We start from the raw sequence: 18,465 nt of genomic DNA, 5'->3' as shown, positions 1-18,465 counted from the left end.
CTGTGGCCTATAAATTCCCTAAAAATCAAGAAAAAATCAGGGCGTCCACGAAAACACTTTTCCGCCGCCGCAAGCTTCCGTTTCCGCGAGATCTCATCTGGAGACCCTTCCCGGTGCCCTGCCGGAGGGGACTTTGGAGTTGGAGGGCTTCTTCATCAACATCATCGCCCCTCCAATGACTCGTGAGTAGTTCACTTCAGACCTACGGGTCCGTAGTTAGTAGCTAGATGGCTTCTTCTCTCTCTTGTATCTTCAATACAAAGTTCTCCATGATCTTCATGGAGATCTATCCGATGTAATCCTCTTTGGCGGTGTGTTTGTCAAGATCCGATGAATTGTGGATCTGTGATCAGATTATCTTTGATATATATTTGAGTCTTTGTTGATTTCTTATATGGATGATCTGGTATCCTTGTAAGTTTCTCTGAGTCTTGGGTTTTGTTTGGCCAACTAGATCTATGATTCTTGCAATGGGAGAAGTTCTTGGTTTTGGGTTCATACCGTGTGGTGACCTTTCCCAGTGACAGAAAGGGTAACAAGGCACGCATCATGTTGTTGCCATCAAGGGTAACAAGATAGGCTTTTATCGTAGATATGAGATTGTCCATCTACATCATGTCATCTTGCTTAAGGCGTTACTCTGTTCTTTTGGACTTAATACACTAGATGCATGCTGGATAGCAGTCGACGTGTGGAGTAATAGTAGTAGATGCAGAAAGTATCGGTCTACTTGTTTTGGACGTGATGCCTATAGATATAATCATTGCCATAGATAACGTCACGACTTTGCGCGGTTCTATCAATTGCTCGACAGTAATTCGTTCACCCACCGTCTACTTGCTTTCATGAGAGAAGCCACTAGTGAACACTACGGCCCCGGGTCTATTCACACCTATCGTTTCCACTTTCGCTTTTACTTTGCTTTGTTTCTTTTTTGCTTTCAGTTCTCACTTGGAAAACAATCTATAAGGGATTGACAACCCCTTCACAGCGTTGGGAGCAAGCTCTTTGTGTTTGTGCAGGTACTTGTGATATTCCTTCAGTGGATCGATACCTTGGATCTCAAAACTAAGGGAAATACTTACCACCACTGTGCTACATCACCCTTTCCGCTTCTAGGGAACACCAACGCAAGGCTCCAAGGCCACGGGGGAATCCTTTGCATATTTGCCTAGGAAGTCCCTAAAGGCATAGCCGTAGCAGATGGATTCATGGTGTCGTTGCTAAGGAGTATCAAGACATGAATAGTCCCCCGTCAGCACGCTTGTTTATGGCGCCGTTGGAAGGTCTTTTGTTGCAGTAGCACGCACCATCACGCTGCCGGAGAACTCATCTACTTCCCCGTCTCTCTTGCTGGATCAAGAAGGCGGAGATCGTCATCGAGCTGTACGTGTGCTGAACGCGGAGGTGTCGTCCGTTTAGCGCTCGATCGGAACGGATCGTGGGATGGATCGTGGGACGACGGTGATTTGAATCACGAAGCTATACCACTACATCAACCGCATTTATTAACACTTCCCGCTTAGCGATCTACAAGGGTATTTGGGTCTGATCTCCCTCTCGTAGATGAAGATCACCATGATAGGTCTTCGTGTACGTAGGAATTTTTTTGTTTCCATGCAACATTCCCAAACAGTTTCTTTGTGTTAGGTCCTGTTCCAGAGGGTACGGTCGAGTATCCATCTGAGGATCAGTAACGTGTTGACGTTATATCAGGAAAGCAAAATCCCTTGAACATTCCAATACAATCCCACTCTCTTGCTCTTGCTCTCGCTCTCATTTATTGCATTATGACAATACGCGTCAACTGTTACCTGTTTCGGTAGTTGAACTCATTCCTCTGCATGACGTCTCATTGTCACAGTAAATAGCTAAACCAAGCAACCTAGCATTCTTGGTAGATGCTTGAGCCATGTTGTGACATTTCCCTTCTATGCTTGTTATGCTGAGAGTTTTGTAAGGAATGATCCATATGGATGATGGTTTGGAATGAATGTGATCATGTCCTGATGATGAAAGCTAACTGGGTGAACCCGATTTGGCAAAGGTACTAATGGGAGTCCATGTAGGAGTACATGGTGGGTTGTCTCATTGAGACCGTCCTTAAAAACCGTGTATGTTATCCAAGACTGGCTACTACCGCACATTGGGATCCTTAATTGACTCTCTCAACTTATTAATCGCCTTGACCTCTGTCCAGGAGTTGTAGTTTGTTTCTGGTGTTTGTATGTCATTCTAGTAGTCTACCGAGTGGCACCCCGTGCAGGTGGGCTTGGGACAGACTAGGCATCATGGCCTGGTGTACCAAGTGTAGTACCATTCGTCGACGTGGGCTTGGGAACCCTCTACACATCATTTGGGGACGTAAAGGAATCTTCGGCCGGACTTCCTTGCGGGTTCAGTCTAAAATAGGCGATAAACCAGGACTAGAGTCTTGTGTGTTTAGTCACGTCATGGCCGACTCCCACGCTAGTGCTTCTCCTTGAAGGTTGTCGAGATGCATGACGTGCATATGGTAATAAGTGGTGAGAGCGTGTGTGAAGAAGTTCACCACTGCAGGTTAATTATCTATTCGAATAGCCGCGTCCGCGGATATGGACTACTTGGAGGCTTATATGGTCATGGAGAACTTGAAGTGGATACTATAAAATGTGCAAGATAATTGTGAGTGCTATGGATGGCAATCTCGTAAGGAGCCGGGAGTGGATACATAGTGGTGTATTGTTGTGGTGACTAGCTAGTGGACTCATGTGCACTCTCTCACTTTATTAAACTACTGGTAGTCATGGTACATGATAGCCACCGAGTCAAAGCTGGCTTGCTCCATTAAACCCCACAACCCGCTTTGTTGATACTAATGCATATGTAGTTAGTTCTGATGTAAGTCTTGTTGAGTACCCATATACTCACCGTTACTTAATTTATGTTTTTGTAGAGGAGACTCCAGTCTCGCTAGTGGTTTTGACGATAAGATCAATGTTGACTGAGTAGCTTCGGAATCCCAGACAGGGGTCTGGTTCCTATGGAGGGTCTTGTAGATAGACAGGCTTTCTCATCAGTTTACTTTCCAGATGTCTGTACGGAGACATGCTTTTCTTCCGCTTGTTGCTTGTATGACTTGAGAGTTGGGTCTTGTGACCCCTATTTGTAATATCACACTATGTTGACTCTTATGAGTCTTTAATAAATACTTGGGTCATAGAGTTATGTTGTGATGCCATGTTGTATCTACACATAATGATGCATATTGTGTGAATGCCTTAAAATGCTTGGGTCGTAGAGTTATGTTGTGATGCCATGTTGTATCTACACATATCGTGCATATTGTGTGAATGCTTTGAAATGCATTGTATGTGTGGGATTCGACACCTAGTTGTATGCCTTTTGTAGCCTTCTTTACGGGGAAATGCCTCTTTGTGCTTCCACTGAGTCTTGGTAACTTGCCACTGCTCCAGACACAATGATTCACCAGCAATTATCCTTCTTTATTGTTGTGTTTGTCCCTACGGGGAAATGTCAGGCGGTGTAATGGAGTCCGTGTAGCCTGCTACGACTCGTCTACACACGCTGATAATTGACACCTGCATTGCTAGGTTATGTATGTCTTTCCATGTATTATTGTGCCACTTGGGTCTATAACTAGTCATGTCGACTCGGGTTCTTTGACATATGGATGCTATCGGCATAATCATATACGTGAGCCAAAAGGCGCAAACGATCCGACCAAGGTAAGGTGGCATTCGTTGAGTACCGTGCGTGAGGCCACAAATCTATATGCATGCTAGATTTGTATGGCTTAGCATCGGGGTGCCGATAACATTGGTACCAGAGCTTGACTGACTGTAGGATTACCAAGCCAAAATCGTCGATGTTGAGTATAGTAACTCTTTAGTTATATAAGGGAATTGTTTGTGGGAGGGAATCTAAGACTCTTTTTACTCCTTTTCCCATGTCATTCTGATTCTGAGTCACCTCTTCTTTTCTATGGGGATTAAGAACTAGGCTTCTTATCTATCTATCAGGATCTCGAGTTATGATTCCGTAGATTTATAGGAGTGGTTGATCTAATTTGCATAACAATCTTCGAGTGTCTTCTGTGTAGCTTGTTAGTATGATCAGAATATTGAGATTGTGCTGATAAGGCGTTGTGCCACCTAAATCTTTTGCAAGATGTCTCATTTTTGAGCATTCACAACCGTTATGCTGTAATTTGTCCTTGGATTTCCATGAAGATCTAATTATTTTTCATTCCTTTCTATCTATATGGTTTTTCACCCTGATTAATCCTAGTTTCTGATCGCCAGGATGTCACACACTACCCAAGTTGCCATTGGCCGCAAGAAGGGTCAGAGACGTGGAACCAAAGATGCTGAAGTTCTGCCTGATTCACCTTCATTGCCACAGTTTATGCTAGACGTTGAGAGGAATAAGCGTGATTCCAACCGCTTGTTGGCACGTATTGAGGAGAATACCGCACATAAACGTAATGAGTCAGTGACCATCAATGACCTCCTCAAGATATACCCACCAACCTACCATCACTCCATTGAGCCACTAGATGCACATGACTAGCTCCGTAACATCTCACATAAGTTGTGTTCCATGAACGTGGCTGGGTCTGACAAGGTCACCTTTGCCGCATACCATCCAGAAGTTAACACATGGTGGGAAAACTATGAGGCTATGCGTCCAGCTGGCCAGATCACTTCTTGGAAAGATTTCTCTCAGGCTTTTAGCGAGCACCACATACCTCAGGGTCTTATTGATCACAAGACGGAGGAGTTCTATGATCTCACCCAGGGTACGATGACTGTTGATGCTTACAATCAAGAGTATGGAAACCTTCCTCGTTACGACACAGAAGAAGTGTCCACCGATGCCAAGAAGCAAGCTAGGTTCAGAAAGGGGTCTCAACCCAAAATTGCGTCGTGAGCTTCACTTACACGATTGCGCTACCTTCCAAGTTCTGGTGAACAAGGCCTTGAATGCAGAGACAGCTCACACAACTTATGAAAAGTCTCGTAAGCACACCCGTGACAATGGTTCTTCTTCTGATTGTGGTTCTGAGAAGCGCCGGATTTGGGTTCCAAACTCATCACTTCCACCTGGATATGTACCGAGGTCCTCTTGTGTGGCGCCTCGTCCAACTTCATTGTATGCTCCACCCAAGCCTATTGGTGGACCGTCTGTCAATGCGGTTCCACATTCAACCCAAGTGATTTGTTACAAGTATGGAGAGCCAGGACACGTCGCTCGAAACGGCACTTGGTCTGGGAAGTCTATTGGTCATGACATGCCATCAGTCAAAACGAACCATGTCAAGCCAATGATCAGTGAACATGGATGTGTGAATCACGTCTCAACCGAAGAAGCTCATGATGATCCAAATGTCGTCCTTGGAATGCTCCTTGTCAATTGTCATTCAACATCAGTTTTGTTTGATACTGGGGCATCAAATTCTTTCATCTCGGAAAGCTATTCCCGGTTGGATGACATGTCATTTTGTGATATGACAACTGCTCTTGAAATTCATACTCCACGGTCTAGATGACAGACCACAAGAATAAGCTATGGAAATGAAATTCTTGCTGATAGAATGGTATTCCTCGGTTCGTTGATATCTCTCAAGTCTTCAGATATTAACACCACCTTGGGTATGGGTTGGATGATAGCTCATCACGCCTAGATTGATTTCTCCACCAGGTCCGTTCAGCTTACGCACCCATCTAGCAAGGTAGTCAATGTCTCAACACGAGTTGAAGAGCGCCATCTCTATTCACTCAATGCGAACCCTTTTCTTGAGCTTGAATATATTCTAGTAGTTCAATATTTTCTGGATGTATTTCCATAAGAATTATGAGGCATTCCTCCTGACAGGAATGTAGAGTTTGTGATAGATCTCATCCCATGAACTGTTCCAATTTCCAGATGACCCTATAAGATGGCACCCTTGGAGCTAGACGAGCTTAAGAAACAACTTGATGAGTCCTTGCAAAAGGGTTTCATCCGTCCTAGCTCCTCTCCTTGGGCTTGTCATGTTCTTTTTGTCAAGAAGAAGGATGGAACGGATAGGATGGTTGTAGATTACTAACCCGTCAATCTGGTCACAATAAAGTATAAGTATGCACTTCCGAGGATCAACGATCTGTATGATCAACTTGCTGGATCCTTGGTCTTTTCCAAAATGAATCTGAGGTTAGGCTACCATCAAATCAAAATCAAGAATGTAGACATTCCCAAGATAGCTTTTGTCACTCGTGATGGAAAATATGAGTACACAGTCAATTTATTTTGGTCTAACCAATGCTCCAGCCACATTCTCTCATCTGATGAACTCAATCTTCTTGGAGTATCTGGATAAGTTTGTCGTGATTTACCTAGATGATATACTGATTTACTCAAAGAATGAAGCGGAGCATGCTGAGCATCTCACACTTGTGTTAGGAAAACTCTGAGAGCATTGTCTTTATGCCAAGTTCTCCAAATGTGAATTTTGGTTACCAGAAGTGAACTATCTAGGCCATGTGATTTACGGTAAGGGCATTGCAGTTAACCTCGAGAGAGTTTAGGCCATTCTCGATTGGACTCCACATGAAACAGTTAAGAAAGTTAGGAGTTTCCTTGGTTTAGCGAGCTATTGCCGCTGTTTCGTTCAGAATTTTCCAAAGTTGTCAAGCCCCTGACAGAACTCCTCAAGAAATATAAGAAGTTCGAGTGGATGCCATAATGTGAGCATAGTTTCCAGGAACTGAAAATACGTCTCACCTCTCCTCCCGTACTTGTGCCGCCAAATTTCTCCAAGGACTTTGTCATCTATTGTGATGCCTCACGACAAGGACTTGGATGTGTTAGTATGCAAGATCGATAGGTGATCGCCTATGCATCCCAACAATTGTGTCCACATGAGAAAAATTATCCAACACATGATTTGAGCTTGCAACAATAGTCCATGCACTGAAGACATGAAGATATTACCTTCTTGGTAATCGTTGCAAGATCTACACTGATCACCAAAGTCTAAAGTATAACTTCACCCAGACAAATCTGTATCTCAGACAAAGATGATGGTTAGACCTAATTACGGGTTACGACTTAGGAATTACTTACCCCCCATGCAAGGCCAATGTCATGGCTGATGCGTTAAGTCGTAAGTCCTACTGCAACAATCTTATGCTGCAACAAGGTCAACCACTTCTTCATGAGGAAATCTGCAAGCTTAATCTTCACATTGTTCCTCGCAGATCCCCTTCTACTTTGGTGGTGAAACCTACCCTGGAGGATCAAATTATAGCTAGCCAGCAGTATGATGTAGGTAAAACCTGGATCAAGGATAATATTAAAAAGGGAGTTGTTGGTAGTTTCTCCATGGATGATAGAGGTGCAATATACTTTGGGAACCATTTGGTAGTCCCTAAGAAGCAACAACTTAGAGATTTGATCCTTAAGGAGGATCATGAATATCCTCTCACAACTCATCCTGGAAGCACGAAGATGTATCAGGACCTACGCCAAAAGGTTTTGGTTGACCAGAATGAAGAGCGAAATCGCTAAGTTCATTGCTAACTACGACGTTTGTCGTCATGTCAAGGCAGAGCATCAAAGGCCTTCTCGCACCCTTCAGCCTTTAGATATTCCTGAGTGGAAATGGGATAAAGTTGAAATGGACTTCATCACTGGATTTCCTAGGACCAAGAAAGGGAACATTGCTATTTTTGTGGTTATTGATTGCCTTTCCAAAGTGGCTCATTTCATTTGTATCCGATAGAGTATCACTGCTAGTCACTTGGCTGATTTATATATCTCTCGAATAGTGTCCCTGCATGGTGTTCCATTGGAAATCAATTCATACCGTGGAAGTGTTTTCACCGCTCGATTTTGGGAAAAAATTCAGAATGCTATGGGAACTCATCTCTCATTTAGCACTGCTTTTCACCCTCAGTCAAGTGGTGAAGTCGAAAGGTCAATCAAATTCTCGAAGATATGCTCAGAGCTTGTGTTATCTCATTTGGATTGTACTTGGAGAAGTGCCTTCCATTTGCCGAAATTTGCTTATACCAATAGCTACCAATCCAGTTTGGGAAATCTCCTTTGGAAGTTCTTTATGGACGAAGATGTCGAACACCTTTGAACTGGTCAGAAGCATGTGAAAGACAATTATGTGGAACAAATATGATCCAGGAGGTAGAAGAGCAAGTTCGCATTATCCACGAGAATCTCAAGACAGCTCAGTCTCGTCACAAGAGCTAGTATGACTGCCATCATAAGGAAGTAACTTATGAGGTTGACGAAAACTCTTACCTTCGGGTTACTCCTTTGAAGGGTACCCATCAATTCGGTATCAAGGGAAAGTTGGCTCCTCGTTACATTGGTCCTTTTCGCATTCTTGCTAAACGAGGAGAGGTTGCCTACCAATTAGAACTACCCCCTCAGCTTTCGTAAGTTCATGATGTCTTCCATGTTTCTCAACTTAGGCGTTGCTTCAAGGATCCTATCCGGGAAGTGGACCACGAAGTGCTTGATCTCCAAGATAAGCTCACCTACCGAGAATATCCTATTCGTATTCTCGATCAAGCTGAGCGTCTCACTCGGCGTCGAGACATCAAGTTTTGTAAGGTTCAGTGGTCCCATCATTCTGAGAATGAAGCTACGTGGGAACGACAAGACCATCTTCAATTTGAGTACCCGCCCCTCTTCCCAACGACTCCTGAATCTCAGGACGAGATTCTTTTAAGTGGGCGTGAGTTGTCACATCCCTACTTTTAGCATGCACTAAAGTCCATGGTTGTGTTTGCATCATGTTTAATTTTTTCTTAAAATCTGAAATGGGGATGATCAAAACCCTCGCACGTTTTGAATTCTAATAGATTCACCTAAAATGATTTTCAATGAACAAGAATGGCTCTCCAAATATGTTCCCCATCTTCGGAAAAATGTGGAAACATCAACCAGTGATGAAGCATACTTTTCCATGCCATTTTTGTTTATTGAATTAACCCAATAATTATTTGAATTGGAGTTATAAAATGCTATAAATATTTTATAGCTCAAATAAATTTGAAACTTGGCCAGGGCCTTCGGAATATTTCATTTAGTGCCTTGTAAAAATTTCATAATTTTTATTAAATGTTTTAGTGTCTAACTAAAACAAATTAAACTACACAAAATAGAAAAAATAGAACAAATAAATAAATAAGGAAGAAACTCACCTGTGGCCCACGAAGGGGCCGGCCGAGCAGCCCAGCTGCCAGTCACCCCCAACCTCCCGCGAGGAGGACTTGGCGTGTGGCTGTGGCACGCTCGCACCCGCCCGACCACCTCCTGCATGGTGCTCGCTGCTAGAGGATGCAGAGAGCGCCAATGCGACGCCCTCACCTTTTGCTCGTCTTCTCCTCTTCCCTGTCCCCATCCTCTCCTTCCTTGGCCCTCTCTTCCTCCTCTGGTTCGCTCTCTTTCTCTCTCGAGAGCGTTGCCATGCTTCATCGCGGCCACACCCAGATCCGACCATCTTCCTCGCCCTGCTCCATCTCTAGCCGCTCCGCCTCGCCGTGAGTTACATCCAAGTCAAGCCACGCAGGCTCAGACGCCCTACATCGCCCTGATTCTGTCGTCTTCAAGCTCCGGCGCCCGACGTTGCCGTCATCGATTCGCCAGCCACAACACGCCCTGACCCCGCCGTCAGCGCCAATAGCTCAGCGGTGAGGCCCCGGTTCTTCTCCACCTAGCCCCATCATTAATTCCATCCTATAACCCCACTAGCCGCCGAGCCCGAGAGCTCTTGCCGCCGGTGACATGGCCGTCGTGGCCAGAGCACTTGCCCTACTCGTTTGCGCACTCTGGCGTGCTCATAGGGTCCGTAGATGCTTCCCCGACCACCAGCTCCTCCTCCCGGTGCCCTGGTCTCGAGCCCGATCTGACCCGAGCCCCGGTCGCCATAGCCATCGTCGCGGGCAACGCTACGGGCCACCCCGCGTCGTCCCACCTGATGGAATGGAAGCGGCTTCTCCCCAGTGTCCGCTCCCCCCCCCAAATGATCGGTGCGGCCTCCAAACGCGGCGTCCTACACACCAAATGGTCCCCGGAGGTGCAACTCCGACGGGAAACCATCGTCGGGTTGGTCGCCATCGGCTAACTGCGGCGTGGCTGACGTGGCTTCATCATTAGCGCTAACCCCGTGCTTAATTAACCTCCCCAAAGGCTGACAGCGGGCCCCACTTTGGGTCAAACCCGTGGTCAGCGCGGGGATTAGTCGTGCTTAGCCCCGGGCCACTGACCAGCTTGCCCCACTGGTCAAATTTGACCTAAAACAGTTAGTTGACCTACATGACATCATGCTGACATATAGCTGACGCAGTAATTGCATTTCTGGGTTTAAATTAATTCTAGAAATTGCTAAAACTTGTAAATTTCATATAAATTCAACAGTAACTCCGAATGAAATAAATTATATATGCAAAATTATCAAAAAAATTCAAAGAATCTATCTTTACTATTTTCATCCATCATAGAGCAACCTAAATAGGAGAATTTGGACATTTTGTTCAAAATGCAATATGTACCCTCACCTATGGAGTTGAAGTGACCCGTGGGTTAACCGACTTCATTTAAATCTGTTGCTAGGTGAATTAGCCCAAACCTCATCATATTGCCATGTCATATTCATGCATCATGTTGTTGCATTTGATATGTATTGATTTGTTCCGCTTCGGTGGTTGTTCCTTCGTGTTAGGTCCTATTCCGGAGGGTACGGTCGAGTATCCATCTGAGGAGCAGTAACGTGTTGGTGTTTTACCTGGCAAGCAAACCCCCTTGTACATTCTGATACAATCCCACTCTCTCGGTCTTGCTCTCGTTTATTGCATTAGGACAATATGCTTCAATTGTTACATGTTCGGTAGTTCAACCCATTGCTCTGCATGACTTGTCATTGTCAGAGTAAATAGTTGAACCAGGCAACCTAGCCTACCTCATAGATGCTTGAGCCATGTTGTGCCATTTCCCTGCCATGCTTAGAGTTGTGTCAGGTCTAACCCATCTGGATGATGGTTTGGAATGAATGTGATCATGTCCTAATGATGAAAGCTAAGTGTGTGAACCCGATTTGGTAAAGGTAGCGATGAGAGACCATGTAGGAGTACATGGTGGGTTGTCTCAATGAGACCGTCCTGAAGAACTGAGTCATGTGTATGTTATCCAAGACTAGCTACTACCGCACATTGGGACCCTTAGTTGACTCTCGCGACTTATTAATCGCCTTGACCTCTGTCGAGGAGTTGCAGTTTGTTTCTGGTGTTTGTATGTCATGCTAGTAATCTATCGAGTGGCACCCCATACACGTGGGCTTGGGACAGACTAGGTATCGTAGCCCGGTGTACCACGCATAGTACCATCCGTCGAGGTGGGCTTGGGTACCAACACATCGTTTGGGGCCGTAAAGGAAACTTCGGCCGAACTTCCTTGTGGTTTCAGTCTCAAATAGGCAATAAACGTGGACTAGAGTCTTGGGTGGTTAGTCAAGTCATGGCCGACGCCCACACAGGTTGCCGAGATGCATGACGTGCATATGGTGATAAGTGCTGAGAGCATGTGTGAAGTACACCCCTGCAGGCTAATTATCTACTGCAATACCCGTGTCCGCGGATATGGACTACTTGAAGACTTATATGGTCATAGAAAACTTGAAGTGGATACTATAAAATTCGCAAGATAAGTGTGAGTGCTATGGATGGTCTTCTTGTAGGGAGACGGGAGTGGATCCATAGTGGTGTACTGTTGTGGTGACTAGCTAGTGGGCTCATGTGCGCTTTCTCACTTTATTAAACTGCTCGTAGTCATAGTACATGATAGACACCGAGTCAAAGCTGGCTTGCTACATCAAACCCCCCAACCCCCTTTGTTCATACTGATGCATATCTAGTTAGTTCTTATGTAAGTCTTGTTGAGTACCTCTGTACTCACTGTTGCTTAATTTATTTATTTTGCAGAGGAAACTCCAGTCTCGCTAGTGGTTTCAACGATAAGGTCGATGTTGACCGAGTAGTTGGGAATCCCAGACAGAGGTCTACTTCCTATGGAGGGTCTTGTAGATAAACATGCTTTCTCAGCCTTTTAATTTTCAGATGTGTGTACCGAGACATGTTTTGCTTCCGCTTGTTACTTGTATAACTTGAGCGTTGGGTCTTGTGATCGCTGTTTGTAATATCACACTATCTTGACTCTTATGAGTGTTCAATAAATACTTGAGTCGTAGAGTTATGTTGTGATGCCATGTTGTATTTACACAAATCATGCATATTATGTGAATGCTTTGAAATGCATTGTATGTGTGGGATTCAACACCTAGTTGTATGCCTTTAGTAGCCTTCTTTACGGGAAAATGCCTATTTGTGTCCCACCGAGTCTTGGTATTTTGATACTGCTCCGGATACAATGATTGACCGACATGTATACTTCTTTGTTGTTGTGTTTGTCCCTAAGGGGAAATGGCATGCGGTGTAATGTAATCCTTGTAGCCTGCTACGACTCGTCTACACACGTTGTTGACCGACACCTGCATTGTTCGGTTATGTATGTATGTCCCTGTACGGTTGTGTCATTTGGGTCTATAACCAGTCATGTCGATCCGAGTTCTTTGACATATGGATGATAGCGACATAATTATATACGTGAGGCAAAAGGCGCAAAAGGTCCGGCCAAGGTAAGGTGGCAATCGTTGAGTACCGTGCGTGAGGCCGCAAAGCTATATGTTATGTTACATGCTAGATCTTTATGACTTAGGATCGGGGTCCCGACACGTCGTCAATTTTTTTTTAGCTTTTTTCATTATTTATGTGCATTTTTTCATTAATACCAACAATGACAGGAGTTGTTCTTGACGGCACGGACATGTAGATGATTTGAGGTTGTACAATATGTTAAGCCTATCTCCGTTGCAACGCATAAGATAATGAAGTCGAAAAGTCAAATAAATATGGTAAGAAAATAAAGCCGAGGAAACCGTACAAATATAAAACGCCAACGACTGAAATTTCCTTTTAGCAATGTATAAATGTAATGGGCCGGCCCATGCGAAGCTAGTGCAGAGGCGGACTCTATCTCCGGTTCGCTGAGAGCGAAATATAGACGCGCCTGACCCAACCTCGCGTGACGGTTCCCAGAAATATCCCAAGGCATGACCGCAACCGCGAGCACAACGTTGGCGCACTATTCCACACAGAAAACGTAATCGTCAGCCTTGGCGTGCGGCAGCTTGACAAGCACAAGCACACGCGCGCGCTCTATTTCGATACGCGCAATGGAATTCAGGGGACAGGAGGACGGCGACGGTAGCGACGTGGGCGACGGTGCCCCGCCCGCGGCACCACCTCACCGCAGCGCCACCGCAAACGGGCCAGCAGACAACATGCAAGCGGAGGCGAGGCGGCAGTACCACGAGTGCCTCCGTAACCACGCGGCGGCCGCGGGCGGGCACGTCGTGGACGGATGCTGCGAGTTCATGCCGGCCTCCCCCGAGGAGCCACTCGCATGCGCGGCCTGCGGCTGCCACCGCAGCTTCCACCGCCGCGACCCCTCGCCGGGGCGCGCCCACTTGCCGCTGCTGGCAGCCAACGCCCGCGCACCATTGTTGCTCCCGCCGGCGGCCAGCAAGCACCCGCACCAGCGCTTGCCGTTCCCCTACGGCCTCGCGGCCAGCGGCGGCACCGGCACGACGACCGAGTCCTCCAGCGAGGAGCGGCGTGGGCCATCGCCGGCACCGCGGAAGCGTTCCAGGACGACGTTCACGCGGGAGCAGAAGGAGCAGATGCTGGCGTTCGCGGAGCGCGTCGGGTGGAGAATGCAGCGGCAGGACGAGGCGTCGGTGGAGCGCTTCTGCGCGCAGGCCGGGGTCCGGAGGCAGGCGCTCAAGGTCTGGATGCACAACAACAAGCAGAGTAGCAGCGTTAGGAGGCAGCAGCAGGAGGAGAAGCAGCTTCAGGAGCATAGACAAGAGCAGCAGCAGTAGCCATGGCAGGAGACAGGTTCCATAGTACTTAGGACATTTGTAAAGTTTTTAACCGTTGGAAAGTTCTTCTTTTCTTTTTCACTCTCTTCTAATTGGGCTGATCACTGTTGCTTCTCCATCATATCAATGCATGCTCATTCCTGTTAGGGATATTGGTTGGATTGGGTTGGATTGGGATATTTCTTTTCGGGTTTTTTTTGGGGTGAAGTCCACATTTCTTTTGGTTATCAGCCTGTGTACATTTTTTTACTATAAAGAAAATTATTGTCTATACAATGCAGTACGTTGTTTTTTACTCCCTCCGTTCCTAAATATAAGTCTTTAAAGAGGTTTCACTAATGGATTATATACGGATGTATATAATCATACTTGAAAGTATAGATTCATTCATTTTGCTTCGTATGTAGACTACTAGTGAAATATCTTAAAAGACTTATAGTATTTAGGAAAGGAGGGAGTATTTTATTTTCGAGTTGGTGTACTAAGCCTTATTACTTCATATCCTAGTGCCCTTAATAAATTTATAAAATCATGAGCACATTCATTCTGATCATCTCAACCGAGGTGAAAAAAGTATCTATTGGATGGTTGATTTTGCGTTTACCGAATCAGAATGGGTTGCCGAGGCATGCGACATGGCCTGACAGCAACTGGATTACCAGGCTCAATACAAGTGGACAGCTAGATTTCCACGCGGGACCGGTAATAGCATTGCCTGTTATGTCCGCATCTGTTATCTTCGAGTTGGATTACAAAGATTTTGTTTGAAGGAATTGTGAGGACCATGATGAGAGGGAGGAAAGGTTGACAAGGATACCATGGGTTGGTTACCCCTCAAGATAACAGACAAGCAAAAAGGAAAGAAACTTCAACATCTTGAGATCTTGCCCTATTTGCAGCTTATAAATTCTTGTGAAGAGTTCCACTCGAATCTTCATGAGGTGAAAGGGACAAATAACCACTAGTTTTACAAACGATTTTGCTAAATCACATTTATATGTGACATAAGTATTGCACATTTAAATTCTATATCATTGATTTTACGTGAAGATTTGTATGGATATGTTCTTTTGCTTTTTTATTTTCCATTTTATGCTTTATTTAGTCATCTAGATGTGTAATAACTATGTCACATCAAGATGTGCCCTAAACACATCCTTTTGTAAATATAAATTGAGCTATACAACCATGTAAATGAAGATTTGGACATTAAATCATAACTGATTTAAACAGCCCTAAGAGAGTCACGGCCGGGGAGAATGTCATATGGAAACCAACATTAGGTGGAAACCGGTAAAAACCACGAGAAAAACATATTTTAAAGTTTCGAAAAAATCTAAAAAAGATATGAGATGTTAAGAGGATGATGTTTTATTATCAATGCAAAAATTTAAATTGAAACACATTACGAGATGTGATCTATGAAAAAGACAAAAGCAGCATTGAATAGTTCCAAATAGTAATATCACTCTTCATGGTGAAAATTTGTCTTTTCCCTAGCTCGTATGCCGTAATGTATTTCAAGCTGAAATTTTGTATGGCAATAAAACATCACCCTCTTAACATCTCAGAATTTTTTTCAGATTTTTTTAAAACTTTAAAATATGTTTTTCATGAAGTTTTCATTCAACATTGGTTTCAGTACGACGTTCGCACCAAGGCTCTTACCGCCGGGCACCAACAGTCCTCCCCTCCTGTCTCTCCTCCCGCCGCCACCGGGGTCATCGCCGGGTAAAGCCTGTGTGGCGCGGCGGCGGCGGGTCTCCTCCTGCGATGATCTGGACCGCGCCGGCAGTGCTGAGGGTGGCGGCGGCCAGCACGACTCGGCATGCTTGCGGCGCCAAGTGATGTAGACGGCAGTGGGTGGCTGCGGCGTGGTGCAGGCGGTCCCGATTTGGGCCCAGATTGGTGTGAGCGGGTCGCGACCTACACGTGGCTGCCCCTTCTGCATCTCAATGGCTCCAATGATGGTACGCGGAGGTGCTCTTGGGCTAGTCCCGCAACATGAGGAAGCCTCGGGTAGCGGCCCGGGCATGGCGGTGGCGGCCTACTCCTCCGCTGGAGTTGGTCGGCCGTCTGGTTATAGCAGATCTTGATCCCACATCTAGTCCCGGCGATGAGTTGGGGAGGCATGGCTACCAGTGAAAACGGAGCTTCGACTACGATCATGGCACGCGATGGCGGCATTTACACGTCGTTAACTTGTTCATGGCATCACCATTGTAGCCACCTTCTACCACTCGCGTTGCTCCGACGAAAACCCTAGATCCGAGTATCCCAAATTGGCGAGGGCGAGCAACGGAGGTGAGTGGTGATGAAGTGGTCTCGAACAAAGCAGGGTGGCAACGTCCGACGCATGGCGATGGGCGAGAAGACGCGCGGGCGACGACTTTGAGGGACCGTCGCATCGCATGAGGCCGTTGGGTCGAAGAAAAGGTCGGGTGGTCATGCTGATGTAGGAGTAGAGGCACAGTGGTCGATGGTGATGGCGGACGACCTAAATCGATATTATATCAGAAAACAAAAAAAAAAGAACGTTGATCAAAGTGACCAGAGAGAGAGAGATAGAGATAGAGAGAGAGAGAGAGAGAGATAGAGAGAGAGGGGAGGGAGGGAGGGAGAGGGAGAGGGAGAGGGAGAGGGAGAGGGAGGGAGAGAAAGGGATAGAGAAAGAGAGAGAGAGATGTTGGAAGACTAGGCAAGTTCATGATTAATTCCAATAAATAATTGATGACTAGAACAGAAGATAGCATACAATACCCTATCAATCTAGAAGAGCAACCGAACATGCAGATCATCATCGCACACGAAGTAGCAGTTACAACGAAGAGCATTAACAGATTATGAGTAACGTATTGTTCGTTAGTTGCAGCAGGAACGACTGTGTTAACGATGATGTCGGTGACGATCTTCTATTGATGGCGATGAAGACGATGATGAGTAGCACCGCCCGACTTGGACGGTAGACGACCCGTGGTGAAGGATTTGAGTAGTCGCGCAAAGCACTTCCTAAAAACCTAATTCTCCTTCTCCTAGTGCAGGATCGCAAAGACGAACGGTTCCGGAGACCTGCCCTCTTGCACGTCAATGCACGCCGGTGTTTGATGAGGTAGACTACGACGGCGACGAAAGTGGTGAGACGAGGCAAAACCCTAGTTGTTTTTCGGTCTATCTTTGGCCGACCACGGTAAGCAGTATATATAGGAGGACCAAGGTCGGTTCCGTGTCGTGATCACGTCTCAAACCGACTTGGTTTCCAAGTCGTATACTTACCAGACAAGAAATTCTCAACTTGTCTGCCAAGACATAAAAAATAAAATGGCAAAAGGATGTCGTACCCTCGCAAGGCAACGGACCAGAATTTGGCGGACCATTCACGCGCATGTCGCACGTACGCGCCGCCCCGCCCGGCCTAGCAAGGCGAGGTGAGCGAGCACGCGTGTGTGGTCTTCTCCTTTCTATTCTCAACACAAACTTAGAGTGGTGGGGAGAACTCACTATATAAAGAGGTTCAACTCTTCCTCAACTAGCGGTATGGGACTAAACTTTTGCACCACCACACCACCACTTTCCATTTCATTCATGGCTCATTTGAGATTTTAGAATTTTGTAAATGGGCCAAGCCCATTAATTCTAACAATCCCCACCAGATCTCAAATACCCATTTAGAGATTTGCCTTTTCTCTGCACTTGTTTAATAGACCAGTGTTTCAGCAGAGACTGTTAAGTTGAACTTCTGCCTAGAACTTTAAGCTACATCCATCCACAACTTGACAATGGACTATGCCTTCAATTGCTAGTTTTGTGTGAATAGGTTTCACCCAAAGTCTTAACCTGTACATGGCTGCCAGTAGGCTACCCCACGGTTTGGACCATATGTGTCGTACTCCCTCGTCTCTTCGTGAGCTTGCTAGAGATTACCCAAATCTCCTAGATTGCGACGTTTTATAATTAGGGCTCATATAGGTGTGTTCTTTCAAGATTTCTTTGTAGGACATCATCTTTGCTATAATAGCCAATAGAATCACATTAAGTCATGTTGCCAACCTGCCTTATAACACTTAAGCCTTACAACTCTAAGAGTTTTGCATCTTCACTTAGAGACGGTCACTTATTACGCCCCTTTGTTAACCAATAGCTTGTTCTTCCCAGGTCCTAACTCACGGGATCTCCCATAACAAAGGTTGGGTTACTACTATGGTGCAACGTCTATGGGTATCATACCCATCTCCCTCGATGCAATATCTATCACATTTCGTCATAGTCCCTTCGTAAAAGGATCTGCTAGGTTTTTGTTTGTTTGAATATACGTAACAATTATTACTCCGGAGTTTCTCAACTTCCTGGCAGATTTCAAACGTCTCTTCATGTGTCTTGATGACTTTGCATTATCCTTAGAACTATTCACTTTAGCGATAACCGTTTGGTTGTCACCATTCATAAGAATAGCCGGTACAGGTTTTTCA

The 18,465-nt window shown here is 45.6% G+C and overlaps 1 protein-coding gene across 1 annotated transcript; it reads left to right on the top strand.

Moving 5' to 3' along the window:
- The first annotated feature begins 12,901 nt into the window (after nt 1-12,901).
- Nucleotides 12,902-14,083, top strand: LOC123440007 (zinc-finger homeodomain protein 5-like). Its single transcript, XM_045116601.1, has one exon. The coding sequence runs from the start codon at nt 13,292-13,294 to the stop codon at nt 13,997-13,999; it is 708 nt and encodes a 235-aa protein (XP_044972536.1). The 5' UTR covers nt 12,902-13,291; the 3' UTR covers nt 14,000-14,083.
- Nucleotides 14,084-18,465: the final 4,382 nt, after the last annotated feature.

This window comes from Hordeum vulgare, chromosome 3H (genome assembly GCF_904849725.1).
Source record: "Hordeum vulgare subsp. vulgare chromosome 3H, MorexV3_pseudomolecules_assembly, whole genome shotgun sequence".
Classification (NCBI taxonomy): Eukaryota; Viridiplantae; Streptophyta; class Magnoliopsida; order Poales; family Poaceae; genus Hordeum; species Hordeum vulgare.
Note: the sequence above shows the minus strand (reverse complement) of the source record. Positions and strands in the feature narration are given on the sequence as shown.